The 17,062-nt window shown below is 29.4% G+C and overlaps 1 protein-coding gene across 2 annotated transcripts; it reads left to right on the top strand.

Annotated features, from left to right (window-relative positions):
* The first annotated feature begins 563 nt into the window (after positions 1 to 563).
* Positions 564 to 3,983, top strand: LOC124429013 (TBC1 domain family member 13). 2 transcript variants are annotated; one of them, XM_046973691.1, is made up of 12 exons: positions 564 to 717; positions 807 to 1,094; positions 1,197 to 1,270; positions 1,393 to 1,518; positions 1,592 to 1,745; positions 1,809 to 1,965; positions 2,057 to 2,059; positions 2,132 to 2,330; positions 2,410 to 2,611; positions 2,838 to 2,960; positions 3,045 to 3,102; positions 3,270 to 3,983. In XM_046973691.1, the coding sequence occupies exons 2-12, from the start codon at positions 1,075 to 1,077 to the stop codon at positions 3,345 to 3,347; spliced, it is 1,194 nt and encodes a 397-aa protein (XP_046829647.1). In that variant the 5' UTR covers positions 564 to 717; positions 807 to 1,074; the 3' UTR covers positions 3,348 to 3,983. The 2 variants fall into 2 exon arrangements, with proteins under 2 accessions (XP_046829647.1, XP_046829648.1); XM_046973692.1 differs by lacking the exon at positions 2,057 to 2,059 and having other exon boundaries at positions 565 to 717.
* The last annotated feature ends 13,079 nt before the right edge of the window (positions 3,984 to 17,062 follow it).

Consider the following 17,062-nt stretch of genomic DNA (forward strand, 5'->3'; position numbering starts at 1 on the left):
TAATTATTATTGAATGAAACGTGTAATTGTTATCGTGATATTTATTAATTTTATGCATTCTTAAAAAATGTGATTTTGGTAAATTTTATTTTTGAAATTCGCGCGAAATGTTATAAATAGCGGGCTCATTGAGTTTGAAAAAACGAATATGAAATCGTTCAAAAAAGTTTTTTTTTCTATTATTAACAACATTTTACTGATTTTTGATATTATGAAATGTTCATTAAATGGTTTCAGATATATTTATTTCTTACTTTTAGTATAATAATAAACATCAATTCAAACTTCTTGTTAGGATTTCTTTTGTTAGGAAAATTATATTATTTTTTAAAATTTGCAATGATAAATTTTATATAGCAATAAAAAATTGTTTTTCTTTAAAAAGACATAACTTTTATTAGATATATACCCATATATCATAATAAATACCAAAATACATGTTACTATAAATATTGTTTTTACAAAAATAATTTGTAATATCAAAAGAAATAAGAACTATATATGTTTTAATATAAATAAATATTCATTAATTTTATTCAATAAATTTCTTCAATAAACAACATCTGCATTTCCCAAAGAGAGAGAGAGAGAGAGAGAAAGAGAGGTTATGTTATCACATATGTATATCTAATTTTTTCTAATATAATTATTCATACATCAACCAAATCACATATATACAAATAGAATGTATCTGCAACAAGTGATACATATGCAAATGTAAATATAATAAATTTGATTTAAATTGTATGTTAAGATGGCAAGTTATATATCGTTATCTTTGTTTAACTCATGTCTTTATCCATAAGGTAAGAAGAAGACACTAAATCGAGTTTAAACATATGTATTCTGAATTCGATAATACGTCGAAGGACTATGGAAGATAAAGAAGCTCGTTTAATCCGGTGTAAAACAATAACAGTTAAGTACGTGGTTGTCATTAATTCGGTGATTTGTTAGCAATAATGCGAAAAAAACTATCACAATACGCCCACACGTCTGTTAAGTGCCGATAACACGTTTACGACAGATCTTCATATTAAAACCGCATGTACAAAACTAGTACACGTTTACAATATGAGTATTCTTCGAAAGAAGTAAGTTATTTTTTTATTGTATACAAATTTTTATGTTATATGTATATTATTTTTGAAGATTTTTGATCGTACTAATGTATACTGATAATTTTCATATTTTAGGTTAAACGACTTCGATGATGTTCTCATTGCCGATGAGATTGATTTAATAAGTTTACGTCGAATATGTTTTCATGGTTTGTTATATCTTTATAACATACTTCTGAAATTATCTTATACATTATCTTATTATCTTACTTTTGTCGTGTTCTCCTGTTTTTTGTCTTTGTCAATTTAAATATTATTTGTTTATTTGTAGGAATACCGGATGAAGGTGGCTTGAGACCATTATGTTGGAAACTTCTGTTGAATTATTTACCTCCAAACAGAGTTAGTTGGTCTGAAACACTAACGCGCAAGAGGGAACTTTACAAAACATTTATTGGTTAAATAATATAATTTAAAATAATGATGTTAAAGTGTAAAAACGGAGCTTTTACATAGGATATTACTTACAGAGGATCTTATCGTAACTCCGGGGGAGACTAATGTGGATGGGGAAAGAGTGGATGTAACATTACACGATCATCCTTTAAATTTGAATCCAGATAGCAAGTGGCAAACATATTTTAAAGATAATGAAGTTTTGTTGCAAATAGATAAAGATGTTAGGTGAGTTATTTAAATAGAATATTCTTTTTTATATTTATTCATTTAATATATATTTATTTCCAGGAGATTATGTCCAGATATATCGTTCTTCCAGCAAGGTACCGATTATCCTTGTCAAGAAATAGTTAATGATAGTGGACAAAAACGTTTACATCACAGAGTACAGCATACAGTTCTCAGAAGTGCCAATGTAGAGAGAAAAGGACTTGGAGTGACTAAAGTATGTATAAAACAATTATAATATTCTCCTATTATGTAATGATGTTTGAAAATTAATAATTGTTATATATATGTGCTACTTTGGAAAGCAGCAGGTATTGTATAAATAATCGCTTATACGTTATTTTATAAATTATACAATGTATCACATGTAATCTTATTTTTAGATAGCAGTATCCGTTAGGAAAGCTGCAGAAGACTATGCACCATTAGCCGAAGGTGGAGAGGCTCATTGGGAAGTCTTAGAGAGAATATTGTTCCTATATGCAAAATTGAATCCTGGGCAAGGGTACGTACAGGGTATGAACGAAATCGTTGGTCCTATTTATCATACATTTGCTTGTGATCCAGATCAAAAATGGCGAGGTAATTTTTCAATACATAGATTAATTTTATTAAATCACTTTAATATTATATTTATTATCCTATATATTTTATTTTACAGAACATGCTGAGGCTGATACTTTTTTTTGCTTCACTAATTTGATGGGAGAGATACGTGACTTTTTCATTAAATCTTTAGATGAAGCAGAATTTGGTATAAATTCGATGATGAGTAAATTGACTTTGCAAGTTAAGGCCAATGATCCTGAGATTTGGATACGACTGCATCAACAAGAGTTATGTCCCCAGTATTACAGCTTTAGGTATTTTGTTTTATAAATAAAATGATTATTTTGAGTATTGTTACATTTTAATAATGATAACTATTGTTGGTTACATAGTTCTCTGTTTTACTAATATTTTGTGTCGGTATTTTATCGAGGTTTTTGTTGGATATCTTATCGATACTTTTTTAAATATTTATCGATTTGTCGATAATTTATCGACACTTTTGTCAATACTTCATCGTAAACTTATCTTTTTTTTTAGATGGCTCACTCTTCTTCTTTCGCAAGAATTTCCATTACCCGATGTCATGAGAATTTGGGATTCCCTTTTTGCCGATGAAAGTAGATTCAGTTTTTTGATACATATATGTTGTGCAATGATTCTGTAAGTATACAAAAATTATTAAAATTCTTATCGTACAAATATTTATGAATATATTTTTCTTATTTATGAAATTACATGTTACAGATTATTGCGGGACCAACTTTTAGCTGGTGATTTTGCAACGAATGTAAAGCTCTTGCAAGTAAGATGTAGTATTTAATAGAATAATAATAATAATAATAGAAAGAAAATAAAAAATATACATTTTTATATAATAAAAATTGTTGACGATAATATAAAATTTAAGAAAAAAAAAAAAAAAAATAATAAAAGATAGATAATTTAACTCTTTATTGTTCGATTTTTTAGAATTTTCCATCGATGGACATTCAAATTGTGCTTTCCAAAGCAGCTTCATTGGCTGGGAAGACATTAAATTCTCCATAACGAATTATCATCCTAATACTCTCGTGAATACGTGATTAGTTTCAGGTAAAACAACGAGACGTTTTTTCTATCAAATTGTTTCTTCCTATCCAAAATATTCTTGTTAATCATATTGTTATATGCCGACTATGTATATATACATATACACACATATACATACACATATTCAGTAATACGAAAATTATTATCGTTTGAAGAAATTAAATCGAAGAACTCCTTGAACGAGATATATAATATACATATATACAATTTATATATGTATATAACATGAATCATTTTATTCGATTGGAAAGATGATTATAAAAAGTCAGATATTTACGTTTAGAGCATTTTGCGATTAATCGCGACGTCTCTGTCCATGGAAATCATCTAATAATGAAATAAGAATAGTGATACGGCAAGAAATGTTGTTTTATAATAATCTGAAAACGAACGTTATACTGACACGTTATCAATGGTCTAATCTTGTATACATTTTTCTATAACGATTAGACTACAGTAGGAGATATTGCCATGTGCGCGTGCAATAAGTACGTAATGCGTTTCATCGGAATATTATATTTTGTACGTCTTATTTTTCTAATGATCTGTGGTCATTCGTCCTACGTTTATAAAATAAACAATGTTATATTTGCATTATCGCGTTATATTTTTTTTAGTTCCCATTAAGTCACCTTTGAAAGCTCATATCCAATGAGCTGCTGCTGATTTAACCTAGCATTTATAAAAATGTAAAAAGTTGACTTCACTATCTTATTTTCTTTTTCGTTTCTTTTTTTTACATTTATATAGATAACGATTCAAATATTTTCTAAATATAATTTTTAATTCTAGGTCATATTTTTATTAATTACTCGATCGAACACTATCTCTATTTTCATAATCACTGGGATTATATTAAATTCGATCGACTTTAATAATATCTAACTGACCATCATTTTGAGAACTTAGTCAACTTTCATAATCACTAGTACAGTCGACAAATTTCGAAGAAAATATTTTCTGAAAGGAATACGTTGAGTCGCATTCCAAAAATAAAGAGAAAAAAAGAAAAAAAAGCAAAAAGAAAAAGAAAAAAATTCAGTGCAAGTTAATAACATTGAAGTGCGTCATCGAGGTATGTATGGTCTGCTGTACGTATATCTATTGTTGCTCATACGCAGAGAACAAAATACGTGTCTCGCATCAGTCGCAATGGCCGTTGACAAGAGTATAGGTCGATCGTTATTGGATTAATAAACTCTCCCGGTAGAATTCGCGAGTGGAATAAATCGCAAATCCAGGATTTCATTTCGTTTTCGTCTCATCTCGCGGAATACGGTGACGAGCGTAACCACACAGTCGTTGAATACAAATCAGCATACCTATCACTCATCGTTCTCTCACGTACGTATTTACAAGCTTAACAACACTCCGACGAATACAAAATTCGTTACTATTCATTCACAAAAAGTATCCGAAATGATGGCGATGAATTTGATAAAATGGCGGAGAAAAATTTTGTCAAAAATATCGATGAGAAATTTTTATTAATAGTTGTATCAATAATGTTAAAAATATTGGTAAGCGGGTGGTTGGAGGGCAAAGGGATAGGGGAGGAAGTAGAAAGATATTAAGGAACTGTGTATTCAAGTTGTACGTTAGTTATCTCTTTCTCTCTTTTTGTTTTTCATTTTTTATAAAAGAGAAGAAGAAAAAGTAGTGGAAAAAAAAGAAGAAAAAGTAAAAGAAGAAGAAGAAGAAGAAGAAGAAGATTTGCGCAAGAAGAAACATTCGCTTTCTCGCTCTTGCAATGATCGCTGATTTATGACGCATTGTGCGTTCAAAGTCCTCGATTATATATGCGAGAATTTAACCATCGGCAACAATGGCCGCCAGGCCCTGATTCCCTTTTATCGCGATGCACCCTTCGCGGTTTTAGTTGGGGCAACAATCGAGGTCTCCGTCTCTTTTCTTCTTCCCTTCCTCTCACCCCCTCCCCCAACAACAGCAGCACTAACAGTAACAGTAACAGCAGCAGCAGCAGCAGCAGCAATCGCTACACAGCGGCCCTTCTAAAATCGCGGACAACCGTAGAGAAGAGAACTCTGGTACCTTTCGCAACCCGAAAATAGAGGCATAATAAAAAATGAAAGTGCCCTTTAAAAGTTGTTCGCAACGATTACCGGAAAAAAGTCGAGGCGCGATCGCGTGGGCGGACATTTATGGCGGTTGATTGCTTGATTTATAATCTCAGTTTGGAGCACCGGATGGCTGTTAACTTGGTCGTACCTTTGGGGTGCCGCTGGAGGGCGCGGGGATCGCGTAAATATCTGCGAATCATTTTGCGAAATTTTTTCCCCCACCTTAACCTCTCCGCCTTACCGCTTGTCTCTCTCTCTCTCTTTCTCTCTCTTCTCGCTCTCTCGTTCTCTTGCTCTTCTTTCCCTACCTTCATCTTGGCCAATCAAACTTTCATTAAGGATGCCGCCTGAGTCTTTCTACTCCGTCAGATGGGACAAAAACTAGACGACATTGCCTACCGTAAACACGCCTCTATCATTAAAAAGGTTGATCCTTTTCCTGTGATACTCAACGATGTTCTTTTTCTTAATACCCCCGTAGGCTCCTGACTTTTGGCTAATCAGAGATCGAGGATTTGATGAGAGATGATGTTAGGTCGATTGTTATGGAATATTCCAAGGCGGCTACCAATATGGCTGCTCTGGTATCTTTGGAAGCCAACTCGTAAACAAAATTTGATCTTTGATGACAATAATTTTTGATTAACAACTACAAATTGTACCTATATATGCTTTTACGCACAGATACTTTCACAGATAGATAACTTTTATACAATCATTCAGTTTATTCGAAATTTCACAAAATTCATGGTGAACATATATGGCTGACGTTGTATTTTAAAAATACTTTGAAAAGATTTGATTATTCGACAAAATCATTATCAGTATTAACAAAAAAATCAAAGTTTATGTAAACAACTATTGTCTTATATATTATATAATACTTGTATATTATACGATTATTTTAGTAAAGAATATAATTTAAAAAATGTCTATTAATAAAAAAAATTTTTATTTTATCATATATAATCTAAATGTACATATATAGATACATAATATACATACATACAATTGATCATCGTTCATAACGTATTTTCGTTCTTCTCATTTTTCTATTTATCGATTCGATAAAATACGCAATGAAAGAAAGCATATCAAACAGAGAAAATACACAGAAAGATGGATGAATGTGTGTATGTGTGTCTGGAGACGTAACGAAATCCTCAGTCCCTTTGGTCTACGCCCTAAAGTTTAGCGATCTCTAATGAACTGCCGGCCCGCTCCGTTAGTTATCCTGAGTCCGTTGGCCACCATCGATGTAGTGTATTATATAGGTGGTACGTGCGCTCGTCATGTAACAGTATACATGTAGCAGAATGAAGACCAGTTAAAGAGAGAGAGAGAGAGAGACAGACAGGGGGTGCGGTGGGATAGGGAGGGCGTTGAAACACGAACCATGTACATACAACATACATCTATACGTACTATACGCACATAGTAATACATAGAAATACACATACATACTCCTACTAAATACAAATAAATCCCGTTAGCCGTTTCTCGCTTTAGAGATACTGGATGGGTGGTGCAAAGCCGAATTTTCCTTGGCACCGTAGCTCCTAGCATCTGCGAGTATTTGCGCCCATTGCTAGCTTTGTAACGAGCATGTTCCTAACCTCACTTTCTTTCTATCTTTTTCTTTCTCTTTCTCTTTCTCTTTCTCTCTTTTTTCTCACTGTAGTCAATATGGTATTGTACAAAGGACGATACACGATCCTTGGTAAGATATTTACATTTTTACGGGATTACATCGATGCCAAAAGGGAAAGGGAAAGGACTACTGCTACTACAGCGACGATCATCCTTCTGCCGAAGGGGAGAATTAAGGTTGAACAGTTACAACTGTAATAATAGAGTACTTCGTTCAAAGAAGGGTGGGTTACGATCGACAGAACGCGCGTAACACCACCCTCGATACTTGCGTATGCGTACAGGATGAAGGGTAGGTACCATGTCTTGTTTTTTTTCTTAATCCTTACACGAGAACTTGCTGGTAGAATGCTTAATACGAATGATTTTTTATCCGATTTTTCTACGGGGATTGTCATGTTGGTTTAATTTGTTAAAATTTTATATACATGTGGCGATATATTTAAAATCTTTTTTCTTTTTATCTTTTTTTTTTTAATTAAACGAACGTCATTATTATTATTATTACTATTATTATTATTATTATTATTATTATTATTATTATTATTATTATTATTATTATTATTATTATTATTAGGATTATGATCATAGACTTGTGTTAAGCTTTAAGATCATTTAAAAAATAATTTTATTACAAATTACATAATCTTTATAAGAAGTTTATATATATATATATATATATATATATATATATATATATATAATAAATACAAAATATAATAATAAATATAATAATAATAATAAAATTTCTTGTTTAATTTAAATAAAAAGTGTAAAACTATATAATCGATAATAAAACTTATATGTAGTTTAAATTATTTAAATGCAATTCATTCGTTATATCAATAGAAAATTTTTTTTTCTTCGAGTTAATTATTAATTGATTATTACATTTGTTTTTAAAGTTAAATCATTTCTCGAGAAATTTTTGTATATTTTTCTAACTCAATGATCTAATTTAAATTATCTAAAAGTAATATGTCTGCCTTAAACAGACCCGACTTGCCAAATTTAAATAAATAAAAAAGTTAAAATATTGAAAAGAGATTTTATATATACATATATATTATAAACATATATATTATATATATATATATATATATATATATATTTGTGTACTTATATGTACATATATGTACTTATATACGTACGTATATTCGAGAGAAGATGACGTTAATAATTTCGTGTAATCGCAGTCAGAGGAGACGGACAATTAAACGTCCTTTTGTGATGCTGAGTATGAAATCGAACGACGTTACTACAACAAAGACGAGAGCTGGCATGTAAATTCATGCAAATCATCGTAAGGACAATAATTATGCTTGGAAAAATGGCGACTGGCTTGGGCTCGATCATGAATTTACTATATATACATAGATAGGTTGATGTCTTACTTGCGAAAGAGAAGAAAGGAGATAGAACTATCTATCACTAGATAAAGATAGACAGAATAAGAGAGAAAGAAAGAAAGAAAGAAAGAAAAAGAAAGAGAGAGAGAGAGAGAGAGAGAGAGAGAGAGACAGAGACAGAGAATAGTATGGTGAAAGAATGGTTGTTGTGGCTGGGAGGTGGAGGAAGATCGTTCATCGACGTTTAAAAGAAATGAAAAAGAAAATAATAATAATAATAATAATAATAATAAAAAAAGAAAAAACAGAAAGAAAGAAAATAAAATAAAAAGAAAAACCCCTCTGACTGGAGGTTAAAGATCGGGCCAATGGAAATGGTCGATGAAGATAGGAGCACCTTTTTTAAATTTCTTTTAACCGTTGTACGTGCGGCTAATTTGCGGTTGCGAGGTTGGTTTGGCAGGAAGGCAGGAAGGAAGAAATGATGGAAGCGATCGGAAACGAAGGGATCCCATGGAGATAAAGGAAGAAATAAACTCCTTTCTTTCCTCCTTGTGATTTGCATGCAATTTCGAATCGACGGCATTGCGAACAGACGATTGCTGTGTCCGCCTTTGATCTCTTTCTCTCTCTCTCTCTCTCTCTCTCTTTGTCTCTCTTTTTCTCTCTCTCTCTTTCTCTTTCTTTCTCTTTCTTTCTTTTTTAGCCCTCTTTGTATTTACCGATCGTTTTAGACCTCGTTATTAACTCTTTTTCACAGTAAAATTCGCACATTTTTCAGTTTTTCATCAGACAAATGAAATTATAATATTTCGTAAAGAATAATTATTACATCATAATCGGTTTAATCAATTAACAATAATATTACGTGCGTATTAATGTTTAAAAGGTGATCGTGAATCTTAGTCGAGAAATTATTTTTGTATCTTTTATCAAAGTTATTTGTTTGTGTCTCGTATTAATATTTTTTATGCCCGTTTATTACTTATTCGGACGGATATTTTTAAACGTTTGCTTGGTATATTATATAAATTGTTAGTATTTATAACGTAATATTGATACGCAATATAACGCAATTCAGTCATAAATCTTAATTATTTATACCGATCAAAATACTTATATATAGTGAACATTTATCTTAGAAAATTTTTACTATTAATTAATACAAATACCGATCAATCAAATATAACTATATTTTTCTGTTCAGGTTATTTTTATTTTTTTTTTTTTTAGTTTTATTGAATTTAATATTTCTATTTGAATCTAGATAAAATTTTATAATAACAAACAATTGTATTCCATCTCCTTACAATTGGATAATAATAAAGATGTAGATTTTGTTAATATTTCTAAAAGTCATTCTATTCTTTTTTTTCTTTTTTTTTTTAACAATGAAATTAGTATGTCTCACGAGTTGAGATTCTTCTTTTGGATACAATACCTTTAAGAGCATTGTTTTTTGTCACACAGCGTGAAGAAAAAAGGGAGTATTAGATTGGTTAGGTTAGGGTAGGTAGGTAGGTAGGTAGGTACATGGAAGCATCGTAGACGATAACAGGATTAGAAATGGGGGTGGATACGGGGTAACATGGGGCCCGTGAAGCAGTCTTTATTCGAGGGTGCTGACAAGTGGACCGAATAATTATGCTGGATATATAAGAGAGAGATAGAGATAGATGGAGAGAGAGAGAGAGAGAGAGAGAGAGAGAGAGAGAGAGAGAGAGAGAGAGAGAGAGAGAGACATATACGTTTACACAGGCATACATGGACACACACACACCATGAATATCAAATATCTGGTTTTAATTCTATGATTTTGAAGACTGTCAAACATTTTTTTTGTAAAAGTGGTTTAGATGGATTTTTTCAAAATCTTTTTATCAATCCAAGATACCAATAAAACGAATGAAAATTTGATTTCGAAAATTCAGTTCTACTGCTTTTTTATTTAAAAATATTTAAATTAAAAATATATAAATTTATAAAAGATATATTGAAAATATATTAAATGTTTAATATATTTATTAAAAATATATAAATAAAATATATAAATTTTTAACAAAAATCATTCGTTAATTAACTGAAAGATCTATCAAAAATTTCTACTCGAAATAACTATTATTTTTAGACAGCCATTTTATATATATATATATATATACATATATTTATAATATATTATAAATATATGTATATATATTTCTTTTTTCGCATGTATGTTAATATATGTAACAAAAAAAAAAACAGAAATAAAGAGTTACAACAACTAAGAACGAATCAATCATCTTCTTTTTTAATTTTCTAATTATTTATTCTGACTTTCATTTTCAGAAGTGACTACTATCCCGAACATTAAAATCTATCATCGAAAAGCGATCCATATAATTTATTTTCCAAAACTGCAATTTCTAATATTTCTCATAAATAAAGCCAAAAAAAAAGAAACACGAATAGTACGATGGTCCGATTGATTGTAACTACAATTTCAATGATAATTATAATGATGCAGACCAATCAGAATGTAGGACACGATATGATTATCGAATATAACATGATTAATGTGTCAATAAAAGGTATTGCCGCAAAATCGATATTCCTTATAATAGTAGCCATAATTACAGATACACCCTCGTTATCACAATAATAGAAGATTATAGATGTTTCATAGAAAAGCTTCGAGGAAAATAGACCGCCCCTTTTTGAAACTTGACCATATGGTCTCGTTCGAACGATGTAACCTGTCCACAAAAAATTTTTCATCTCCCTCCTACTTCTACATATTTCTCCCTCACTTCCCAAAATAGAAGAAAGTATATCGATGGCCTTTTGAACGCATCCTAACGCGATTCATAAGTTCGCCACATCAAATGAAAATTATTATCATTTGAAATATCAATGTGGGCCGAATCTATCCCCACGCCACCCGCCCTTGCCTCCTCCTGTTCTGCTTTGCCCCGTCGAATTGACCAATTGTACGGTGTTCTCAGCGAGGGTGCATATTTAGTCGGAATGTTGTATGTATATACGTAGGATATGTATATGTACGTGTGTGTGTGTGTGTACCGATTAAATATGTTCACACATGTATATGTATTTACACCTACGCTTGACCGATTATCTTTGAACATATGTATGTATATATGCAAGTAGATATACATACATAGATCGTATTCGAAAAGAAATTCTTAGGGCAGTGGCTTTCAACGTTTTTAAAATTATAGTAGAATATTGAATATAAAAATAGTACCGCAGTATTAAAGGTAGGTGTATTTTAAAATGATTTTTAAATTTAAATTATGATTAATTTATGGTCAATAATTTAAAGAATACAAGTAAATATTTACTTTTGTACGTTTATAAGTAAAAATCGTAAACAATATGTTTTAGGGCTTGTAATATTATGAAAATCCTTCGTTTATCTTATTCTAGTTATTAATCTCAAAATACAAATATTCAGATTATTCATACAGTTTTGCATTTAGTTTTGTGACTTAGACAACACAAATTTAAGAAGAAAATATGAATTACAAATACAATAGAGCCTTCAATATACGCTTATCGTGTCGGTGTGTAAACTTGCGTAGATTATACATCTCTCACGCGCAACCAAACAATCGGGTTAGTGAATTAGAATATTAGTGTTAGTAGAAAGAAAATACATTTTTCGGATTCTCATATTTATATCCTTTTTTTGATACTGATATGAATCTCGTAGTGGCAGCACAATTATGACTTTGATTGATGATAAATGTAATAATTAAATGATATAAATGTAATAAATGTAATAAATCATAAAAAATAATAATTAATATAATATAATTGATACATATAATAATTAATATATACAATTATGACAAAAAGAAGTAAAAGAAAAAAAAGAATAAGATTTTGTCAATTATTTTGTCGAAAATGATAATTAGTAAATATTTATTGCATATATATATATATATATATATATATATTTAAAAATAATATATATATATATTATTTTACAATAATACAATAATAAATACAATAATACAATATATATATATATATATATATATATATATATATATATATAATATAATATATATATATATCTTAGCATTTTTTTTACATGTTTTCTTTGATAAGACTGTTACTACTATTACTACTATTACTATTACTATTACTATTACTATTACTATTACTACTATTACTACTACTACTATTACTATTAGTATTATTACTACTATTACTATTACTATTACTACTGTTATTACTACTACTATTACTACTATTATTATTACTACTATTACTACTACTACTACTACTATTACGACTACTACTATTAATATTAATAATAAAAGCACACTTAAATATGACGTACATTAAGTACATTTTATAATATTACGAAAAGCTTCCAATATACTGTCATAGTATTTTGCCCATGTGTTATTTGTCAAGCATAGCATATTTATTAAAATACATATTTCTTTTAATTGCAAATGTCTGTTTACTGTAAATATCATTCCGAATACTATACAGATCTGTACATTCGAATTGTTTTGAGATGTCTCATCAGTTTCAATTTTTCTAATCGAACCACATATTTTATCATTTTATAATGCTGCTTTTTTTTTATAATATTAACAAAATTGTCGCGAAATTCTGAAACTGGACATATATTCGAGATCGTCTAAAAAAAACGGACATGCATCACTGTAGAAAGAACGCCGTTCTTAAAATAATTATTCGTCTCCTCGACAAATTCAATAAATTTTCATTCATATTTATATTTGTTATATGTTCCATATGCTGAGAAAGATGAAGAGGAATCATAAATATTTGCATTTACCTATACAAATTTCGTAAATAGATTCCGTGCACTCACACGAAACATTTCCTTTTTATTAAATATTGTTAGATCCTTCCTTTTTTCTCCTCCTCCAATAATTCTTCAGATTTGATGTATTGTTTTACATTTTCTTAGTTCATGTCATTTTTCCTTTTGCTGATGATACTTTCTTTTAAAATCAAATGAACTTGCAATGCGTGAGTTGATATATGCTACGAGTTAAAGTTTCACAAATTTTCAAAGAAAATCTTTCTTTTTATGCAAAAACTATCCCTGAACAAAAAAAAATAACATTTTTTCTCACGATCGTTTTCAAAGAAAATGAAGCTTTTTCAAAAATTCAAATTAATTAGTGATTTAAATTTTTATCTTGAATAGTTAGAGACGTTATTTATCAACATTGGTCAAGTATTACGTCTAGATTATTTTTTTGTTATTTCTTTTTGATAGAAACTATTACAAAATGAAGGATCGTGTAAGTCTTTCAGTAAACTTTTTGATAATATATATATATATATATATATATATATATATATATATATATATATATATACATACTGTATATACACATAATATATATATGTATATATATATATCTTCTTTTTTCTCTGTCGACAAAGAATTCTCAGATAAAAATATTCAGAGCACGTTAAGAGTGAGCCTGTTGGAATCGTTGTGGAGAAACAGTTCAGGGATTTGAAATTCGCGATTTCTCTTAGTCGTGAGAAAGAAAGAAGAGAGAGAGAGAGAGAGAGAGAGAGAGAGAGAGGGGATAAGAAAAGGGAGAAAATGTTGTAGGTACGTGTCTGTATTCCGTGTAAGTATCGCGATGGGAGAGGACGAAGGGCAGGCAAGCAGGAGAAGGGGCATCACGGGAGGGTGGATCACAGAGGTAGAAGAATGAAATGATCGAGTTATGCCTGATTGCCGCTTGTTGTTCCAGCTCGATAAACCGGATCCGAACGGACCAAATTCATCCTGTTCTCCCCAATTTTACGATTCTCTACTGTCTCCACCATCTTCTATACTGTTCTAACATAAGTATAGTCACCTTGTATCTCTTTTTTATTTTATAAAGATAATTGAGCGATTCGTTGCTTATTTTCCTTTTTTTCGTTTTGGTTTTCTTTTCTTTTCTTTTTTTTTTGTTTTTGTTAAATAATTAAACGATCTTATTAGTTAGTCGCATGTCATATTGATTAAATGAATTTGTTAAGGAAAAAAGTTCAGTAAAAAGTTATCATCAATACTTTAATAAGTATAATCATCTATTCTTTTTATTTTTAGTTTTTTCCTAAAGATTAAACCTAAGACCGTTAGATTTTTTTTCTAAATTATTGAGTAGTTTTACAATTGCGTTTCATGTTGATTAAATAAATTCGTTAAGGAAAAAAAAAATAATGATAAAAAGTTTTCACACAGTTACAACTATAATCATCTATTTTATCGTCATTTTTTTTCTTTTCTAAAGATTGCTAACTATTAATTTTTTTTTCTTTCTAAATCATGAAATAGTCTTACACTTACGTTTCAACTTGATTAAATAATATTTATAAGAAAAGTTCAAAAATTCATGAAAATTTCTTCCTTTGCAGTTTCCTGGTATATTAATATCGATTTTCTACGAAAACTGCTGAGCAATCTCATAAATTCGATTTTGCAAAATTCCGTTCAATATGAAAGAATTCAGCGTTGCAAGTGATTTCGCAACGTCAGCCAGATCTGCTTCTCCTCTGCGCGTTTAATAGGATTCGTCGCGATTACTCTTCTTCCTTTGTGTCTTTACATACATATATACATACACACGTACATACCTATATGTATACTCGTACATTCTGTTAAGCACTCTCGTCTTTGACCATAAACCAGTTTACCATTTTATCGGCTTATCGTTATCGTTAAATATTCTCGATGACAATTTCCAAGCATTTGTTTCTTAAAGAAAAATGACTCCTCTACTTTTCTCTCACTTTTATCCAAAAAAAAAAAATGAAAAAAAAGAAAAACAATATTCAAAGAGACAAATAAAATTTATTTATTAAATCCTATCCACGGTTACAAATTCATATCTTCGTTCATAATTGAAAGATGAATAAAATTAGTAAAATTTTAACTTAAATCAAAACAATTAAATCGTTCATTTAAATGAATGTTCAAAATCCTAGAAGTGTATGTTAATAGTAAAGTATTATTTTATTATCTTTCTGCTTTGTTTTTCTTTTCTTTTTTATTTATTTTTTTTTCGATCGACCATATTTCATATCTAATGAATATCGATACGTATGCATGCTACTTGTTGGTTTATCGTACTCTGAGGAAACTTGAGGTGGGGTGGAGGTTGGGGTGGCGGCTAGAGAGGAAGATGAATAGGTAGGGATATTTTTGTTGAACCCTCGGCTAGCTCGCCGTTGTCAACGACGGTTAATTCAGCGTGTAACCGTACGCGGGATCGAGTTAACGTTAAGATCAAATTGAATTTGGCGCCGGCGCTGGCCTGGCTAAAACTTAGTCATCCGGCAGGACCCTCCTAATCCGTTTAAGTTCTTCATCCTGGATCCTGTCGTCTCGACGTCTATATCGTTGAGAGAAATAAAGAAGACTGTGTTCGTTCAAAGAGAAAAAAGAAAGAAAGAAAAAAAGAAAAGAAAAGAAAGGAAAAGAAAAGAAAAGAAATGAAAAGAAAAGAAAAAATTAATTGATTATTATCGGCGGTTCAATTCGGGTTGTACGGATTCATAAGAGTGGATATGTTTCTATTAATTGGAAACCTGGATAAAATAATTTCTTATCAATTTGATATATTTTAGAATTTTCATGGTGGTCTTCTTTTTTTTTTATATCACTGAAAGTAGAGATACGTTTATATCGTATTTGTTAGGGTATTATTTGGTATACGATATATTCAAATTTGTTATAATAAATAAGAAAGAAGTTTTGGTGAAGTATGAAATATTTTTAATTTTCTTTTTTGTTATTTTTTATTTCTTTTTATTTTATTATATTTTACAGTTATCATATAAAGTAGTATAGTTTTTAGGTAAAACCTACAATTTGAAGATTGCCATTACGATGGATTTGATAATTTTGTTATGATATGGTCATATAATAGATATAATAGATAATAATATTATGGTCGTTTGAAGAATTATGTACGTTCAAATTTAAGGATTATGTAAAGATTTAAATATATTGTTCTTTTTTGGTAATTATCATCATTAATAATTGGAATAGAAAAACCTTATGGAAGTTTTTTGAGTTTCATTTGTTTTTGTAGCGTTACTTTGAAGAAAAATTAAAGAAATTTAAATATACCGAATATATTTGTTATTTTGTTAATCATCAAGTCGAATTATTCGATTAAAAAAATTGTATTGAAATATTTTGATATTTTTGTTTTGTTTTATTATCTTATGAAAGAGAAATCAATAATATTATCAGTTTTATTAGTTTAATCTATAAATATACGTATCTATATAGTATAGTAAAAGCATATAATAAATTTAATTTAAAAAATTTATAGTAGCTAATAAACATAACTTAAAAAATATATCTATTATATATCAATATAGTAATAATAGTAGATATACCTTAGGATATTATTTTTTATTATTTTATAAAACAAAAAATCTTACCAACTTAACATATAGATATTTATTACATATTTCTTTAATATTTTTATTATTAGAAGGTCATGTCGTTTCGTTAATTTAAAAAATTTTCTAATCACTTACGATTTAGACAATAATAAACAATCGAGTATTTGGAATTTTAAAAAAA

This window comes from Vespa crabro, chromosome 14, assembly GCF_910589235.1.
Source record: "Vespa crabro chromosome 14, iyVesCrab1.2, whole genome shotgun sequence".
In the NCBI taxonomy this organism is placed as follows: Eukaryota; Metazoa; Arthropoda; class Insecta; order Hymenoptera; family Vespidae; genus Vespa; species Vespa crabro.

Excerpts from the sequence above, each read along its gene's own strand:
- LOC124429013 (XM_046973691.1), top strand. The coding sequence starts at position 1,075 with ATGAGTATTCTTCGAAAGAA. Across the intron at positions 1,746-1,808 it reads CAAATAGATAAAGATGTTAG|GAGATTATGTCCAGATATAT; the intron begins GTGAGTTATTTA and ends ATTTATTTCCAG. Across the intron at positions 2,331-2,409 it reads TCCAGATCAAAAATGGCGAG|AACATGCTGAGGCTGATACT; the intron begins GTAATTTTTCAA and ends TTTATTTTACAG.